This window comes from Sinocyclocheilus grahami, unplaced genomic scaffold, assembly GCF_001515645.1.
Source record: "Sinocyclocheilus grahami isolate Dianchi unplaced genomic scaffold, SAMN03320097.WGS_v1.1 scaffold967.1, whole genome shotgun sequence".
In the NCBI taxonomy this organism is placed as follows: domain Eukaryota; kingdom Metazoa; phylum Chordata; class Actinopteri; order Cypriniformes; family Cyprinidae; genus Sinocyclocheilus; species Sinocyclocheilus grahami.
The window spans coordinates 163923-170689 of NW_015506146.1; the positions used below are offsets into that span (position 1 = coordinate 163923).

At 39.0% G+C, this 6767-nt stretch overlaps 1 protein-coding gene across 1 annotated transcript in view; it reads right to left on the reverse strand.

Moving 5' to 3' along the window:
- Positions 1–6485, reverse strand: part of LOC107564865 (magnesium transporter MRS2 homolog, mitochondrial-like) — a 12003-nt gene extending 5518 nt beyond the window's left edge. Inside the window, exons 1-5 of the mRNA XM_016250042.1 lie at positions 5957–6485; positions 5805–5878; positions 5656–5692; positions 1451–1563; positions 1093–1266 (exon numbers count right to left, since the gene is read on the reverse strand). Of these exons, the coding sequence (XP_016105528.1) occupies positions 1093–1266; positions 1451–1563; positions 5656–5692; positions 5805–5878; positions 5957–6125 (567 nt within the window). The 5' untranslated portion in view covers positions 6126–6485. The remainder of the gene's footprint in view (positions 1–1092; positions 1267–1450; positions 1564–5655; positions 5693–5804; positions 5879–5956) is intronic.
- Between the last annotated feature and the right edge of the window lie 282 nt (positions 6486–6767).

Consider the following 6767-nt stretch of genomic DNA (forward strand, 5'->3'; position numbering starts at 1 on the left):
TTGAAAAAAAATCTGGTTTGACATATTTTATGTTAATGGTTTTTACAGACAAGATTTTGGATCTCTCTTTTTAATCATTCCATAAACCAGAAAATCTTTTCACCATGTTTTTAAGAATAAAATGTTATATAAATATGGCTTTTAAAGATATGAATTGTAACTGAAATCTACAGACACAACTAGATTAAGTGTAATAAAATAAAACTTAAATGCGTATTTTGGATGTCTTCTTTACACTAGTCTAAAAGAAGACATGCTATGCAAGCAAAATAGCCCAAACTCTCATAATTAACCAGAACATTAAATAAAACAATGGTTTTACCTGAAATGTCTTGCCTTAAATATAAACTGTAAATAATAGATGAAATTAAAAGTAACACCCATAACTTCTCAGTTAACTTGATTCTTAATGACACTTTTTCCTCTACAGAGTAATTGTCATATAAAAAGAGAATATATAGTGTGTTGGATTGGTCCAGACGCTACAGCAGAATTGGCATTTATGATCCAGTAAGTTGTGATAGAACATGATTTCTACCACCATTTCCAATCCGTTCATGTATGTCTTGCAGAATCAAAGTAGAGACATGGAGATTCTTTGGAATAATAATTGGACGTTTAATTTCGTCTGACATTGCAGATTTACTCAGCCGACCTCCAACTCTTAAAACTCCATCTTCCAATACAGGGTGCAACTTGTAGAGATCCTTCAGAAATCATTCTAATATGCTGATTAGGTGCTCAATTAACATTTTTTATCGATATTAAAATCTGTTGTGCTGCATAATATTTTTGTGAAAACTGTGATACATTTTTCCGGGATTCCAGGGCATTTTTTAATGTAACAAGATTGCTGTTTCAAATAAATGTTGCTATATTTACCTTTCTATTCATCAAATAAACATTGTCAGTGTCTTTACTGTCACTTTTGATCAATTTAATGAATCATTGCTGAATAAGTGTGATAATTTCTTTGGGGGGAAAAACAATTAACCGACACTTTGTAACAGTAGTGAATATGTTAATTAACTGATAATTATTAATGTAACATATTAACAAACATTATGTATTCTATAATTGTTCAATGCTCACCCTGTGCTGCAGAATGGCTTCCAGAGCTCTGAACTCAAAGGGCAGCGAGTAAGTAGCCAAATGTCCATCTCCAGCCAACTGTGGCCCAAGTTCTAACACCAGCCATTTCTCCAGACTGAGACCACGGAAATCCAGCACCAGTAAACACTGTGGCGTAACCACTGCCTTGAGGGACTTCACATAAATAAACAAATACATTTTCAAAACTTTTTATAGGAAAATTTATTCAACTTCCAAATGCAAATGAGTTTTCAATTTTAGAATATTTGCTGTAGCTGGTATTACATACAACATAAAGCTCAACTCTGTTTATGAAACAATCTTTAGAACCTGATAGTATAGTAACGTGTGTCCATACCTCCATGCGTATAATAATGACATTGTTCCGTGCTGTAATACTTGTTAAGTGCTGGAATCTCAGATCTCTCGCCTGCAAACCAAGCTCCTGATACAACTCAGTCTTCTTCTTTTCTATATAAAAAAACAAAACAAAAAAACAACATAAGACCCAGGTCCATCAATAAAAATCTAACATAGCAAATGTTGGCCATAAAACACTTTTTCTTAATAAACAAAATTAGGATTTTTTTCTCTCTTTCTGTTTTCTTATTGAATTAACTAAATGTTAACTAAATTATCAAATCAGATTAAAACAGAGGGTTAACATACAAAATTAATTCAAAAATAATTTTTTTAACACAGTACTTGAAGACTGAACAATTTGAAACACAGAGTTTTGTTTTTCCCAAATTACCTTAATTTTTCCCAAAAGCAAATTCTAAATTTATAATAATTGGCAAAATAAGGGTTCTCTATAAAATTTAATAATAATTTGTTTTTATAGAATAAAAAAATCCTTATTTTTATAATAAGCATTAAATACTTTTTATGTGACATTTCAGGTATAAATTGGTAGTTATTCTGCAATCTTTTGATTACTCGGACGTTTTGCCGAACATTAATTTAATAAAGCAAACCTCACAAGTAAACTGTCAAAATACAGACAGCAAGTTACATGTCCTACCAGAGATACATACTGGACCACTGTTACACTCACAAGCAGCTTTGGGGCTCTGATTCATCTTATACCGACCTACAGGCAGAAACTGAAATCAGCTAAACCTGTAATAAGAACTGTTAAAAGATGGACTTGATGAAGCAGAGCGGGATTTACAAGCCTGTTTTGACTGCACTGATTGGAGCATTTTTGAAGCTGCAGCCACTGATCTGGATGAGCTCACTCAGGTATAAATTGGTAGTTATTCTGCAATCTTTTGATTACTCGGACGTTTTGCCGAACATTAATTTAATAAAGCAAACCTCACAAGTAAACTGTCAAAATACAGACAGCAAGTTACATGTCCTACCAGAGATACATACTGGACCACTGTTACACTCACAAGCAGCTTTGGGGCTCTGATTCATCTTATACCGACCTACAGGCAGAAACTGAAATCAGCTAAACCTGTAATAAGAACTGTTAAAAGATGGACTTGATGAAGCAGAGCGGGATTTACAAGCCTGTTTCGACTGCACTGATTGGAGCATTTTTGAAGCTGCAGCCACCGATCTGGATGAGCTCACAGAGACTGTAACTTCATACATCAGTTTTTGTGAAAAAAATATGTGCATCCATTCCCTACCAGGACTCATTTAACTTACAACAACGACAAACCGTGGTTCACTGCAAAACTCAGACAACTCCATCAGCCCAAAGAGGATGCCTACAGGAATGGGAAAATCTTGAATAAACAGGCTAAAAACACTGACAAAGGAGATCAGAGTGGCTAAGAGGAACTACTCCGAAAAGCTGAGAAATCGAGTGCATGTTTGGAAACGTCACACGCCCTTACCATTACGGGTAGTTGCGTGTTCCCGGGGGCAGGGTTTATGTAAACATCGGGGGTAGTGATGTCACAAACCCGGGAAGAAGCTTGTTGTTGTCTCTACCAGCCTCTTTTGCAGTCATTAAACGGTGATTTCTTTAAAAGAAAATATCTCCTTTTGCATTGAACTTTGCAAATGTTGTTTATGCTCTAACAGCAATATTACAGACTAGGTAAAGTTAAAAAAGTGAAATCATAATCAACCACCACTTTAGCATCTGTGGTCATGAAGTCATTTGAAAGACTGGTGCTGGCCCACCTGAAGGACATCACTGGATCCTTGCTAGACCCCCTGCAGTTTGCCTACTGAGCAAACAGGTCTGTGGATGATGCAGTCAACAGGGGACTAGATTATATTCTACAACATCTGGACAGACCAGGGGCTTACACTACCAGTCAAACGTTTACAACAAACAGTAAGATTTTTAATGTTTTTTTTAATGTTGAGAAAGAAAAAGTTTGTAGGGCCCTATTGTTCAAAATGTTGAAATTGAGACTTTAGGACTTATTTTTTCATTGAAATAAATGTTTGTGTAATTACACAGAGAGTAAAGTACCGAAAAAAGGTACCGTTGGGTACCGGCACCGAAATTCAGGTACCGATACCGGTACCGTACCGGTTCAAATGTGAACGGTACCCAACCCTACGTCCAAATTAATTCAGCTCTCGGTGTCCACCTCCATCTGTCAAAGGATCACCAGCTTCCTGACAGACAGGCAGCAGCTAGTAAGGCTTGAAAAAATTCCCATCCAGCACCCGCTCCATCAGCACTGGTGCCCCCCCAGGGATGTGTTCTCTCCCCACTGCTATTCTCCCTGCACACCAACGACTGCACCTCTAAAGACCCTCTGTCAAGCTTCTAAGGGTTTATGTAAACATCGGGGGTAGTGATGTCACAAACCCGGGAAGAAGCTTGTTGTTGTCTCTACCAGCCTCTTTTGCAGTCATTAAACGGTGATTTCTTTAAAAGAAAATATCTCCTTTTGCATTGAACTTTGCAAATGTTGTTTATGCTCTAACAGCAATATTACAGACTAGGTAAAGTTAAAAAAGTGAAATCATAATCAACCACCACTTTAGCATCTGTGGTCATGAAGTCATTTGAAAGACTGGTGCTGGCCCACCTGAAGGACATCACTGGATCCTTGCTAGACCCCCTGCAGTTTGCCTACTGAGCAAACAGGTCTGTGGATGATGCAGTCAACAGGGGACTAGATTATATTCTACAACATCTGGACAGACCAGGGGCTTACACTACCAGTCAAACGTTTACAACAAACAGTAAGATTTTTAATGTTTTTTTTAATGTTGAGAAAGAAAAAGTTTGTAGGGCCCTATTGTTCAAAATGTTGAAATTGAGACTTTAGGACTTATTTTTTCATTGAAATAAATGTTTGTGTAATTACACAGAGAGTAAAGTACCGAAAAAAGGTACCGTTGGGTACCGGCACCGAAATTCAGGTACCGATACCGGTACCATACCGGTTCAAATGTGAACGGTACCCAACCCTACGTCCAAATTAATTCAGCTCTCTGTGTCCACCTCCATCTGTCAAAGGATCACCAGCTTCCTGACAGACAGGCAGCAGCTAGTAAGGCTTGAAAAAATTCCCATCCAGCACCCGCTCCATCAGCACTGGTGCCCCCCAGGGATGTGTTCTCTCCCCACTGCTATTCTCCCTGCACACCAACGACTGCACCTCTAAAGACCCCTCTGTCAAGCTTCTATAACTGTCTGCTTTCAGCTCAGCTAACAAATCAGACCTTAGAACAGGGGTGTCAAACTCAAGTCCTGGAGGGCCGGAGCCCTGCAGAGTTTAGATTCAACCCTAATTAAACACACCTGATCCAACTAATCAAGTCCTTCAGGCTTATTTGAAAACGACATGGTATGTGTGTTGCAACAGGGTTGGAACAAAACTGCAGGGCTCCGGCCCTCCAGGAACTGAGTTTGACACCCCTGCCTTAGAAGATTGCAGCGGATAGTGCGGACTGCTGAGCGAATCACTGGTACAACCCTCCCCACTCATCCAGAGTGAGTAAAAGAGCCGGCAAAAATCACTCTGGACCCCTCACACCCAGCCCACTTTCTCTGAACTGTTGTCGTCTGGTCGGCGCTACAGAGCACCAGAACAGTTTCTTCCCTCAGCTAATCCATCTCATGAACAGTTAACTTGGCAATAAACATGTACACAACACTATTTATACATTTATCTATTTAACACACATGCCTCTTTTTACATTTGTACATAATACACCTGTACACAGAAATACCATCTACTGTCCACTTTGTATATTGTGAAAAAAAAAAAGTAATACTTTTTTGTTCATTGTTATTTACTTATCCTATAGTTATTATGTGTCTTGTCACTGTCATTCTGTTTGTGCTGTGGAAGCTTCCGTCACAAAAACTAAATCCTCGTATGTGTAAACGTATGAGGCAATAAAGCTCTTTCTGATTCCGATTCAGATTTTTCGTTAGTGAATATAGTATTTTCCATGTAGAATATAAAAGTTAACAACATACTCCATAATCTTGCTTCTGTGTGTGTAAGACCATGTCTTTCTGAGATAACTTATAAATAATTAACATTGCTTGGTTCAAAAAATTAAAAGGAACTAGCGTCACACCTAAATGTTGAACATACAGCAGGATGTGGAGAGCATCCAACTCACCAAACGAGGTCACACTCCCATCAGGCTCAAATTTCATCTGTTACATGAGAAGGTGATTTAGTAAAGGTGAGTCAGTGGCTTTATTCCAATCACAAACAGTGTGTATTTTGTAAACAAAACGTTGTACAAGATGCACGTATTTGTCTTACCACAACAAACACTGGAGCAACACTAGACAGGGCTGCTTGGGATGCATCTGTGCCTCTCTGGCGACAGGAGAGGTCTGGCAACAGAAACACATGTGTTCTTCATGTTGTTTGAGCAGCAGAGCCATAGACTAACACAGACATGCAGCACCTACAGTGTCCCTGAGCTCTCAGCAGCGGTGTGCTGAAATGTGTTCGTCCACATGTTGATGTAAGAGGGCGTCTGAAAGGTGATCTCGAGCACTTGACAGTTCTCCATGTCCAGCATTTCATCGACACTTTCCTGAGACTCTCTCGACAGACAAACCTCAAACATGGCTCCATACTTTAAAACACTCGAGTTAAAAGCACATTTTACCTCTAGGACACCTCGGTGAGGTCAACCTGCATAAACACTAGTTGTCAAGATGACACACTTACTTTGGACTTACTATGTTCCTTTTTAGTAATATGTATACCACCGCTCTGAAAGCCTGGTAATAAAAGTAACGTCCGGGTTTGATGTCTTAGCTATCCTGCTAACTCACACACGCAGGTATCTCCGTTTAACTGTTAGCTCGCTGTGTCTTCGAGATACGAACACATATAATGTTAGTTTAGAACAGTGTTTACAACAGCGGCTGAGCGGCGTGTTTTCGGAAAGTGTTGATGACGTAAGGCACGCATCCAGCACGCGCTCGCTGATCTCTCCGGAGCTGCATGACGCAGTTAAAGCGGCACGCTATCAAACCTGACCCTTTTTCAAAATCTACGTAACATTTCATTCATTCGTTCATCCATCCATCCATCCATCCATCCATCCATCCATCCATCCATCTATCTATCTATCTATCTATCTATCTATCTATCTATCTATCATCTATCTATCTATCTATCCGTCTGTCTATCATCTATCTATCTATCTATCTTTCTATCATCTATCTATCCATCCATCCATCCATCCATCCATCTATCCATCTATCTATC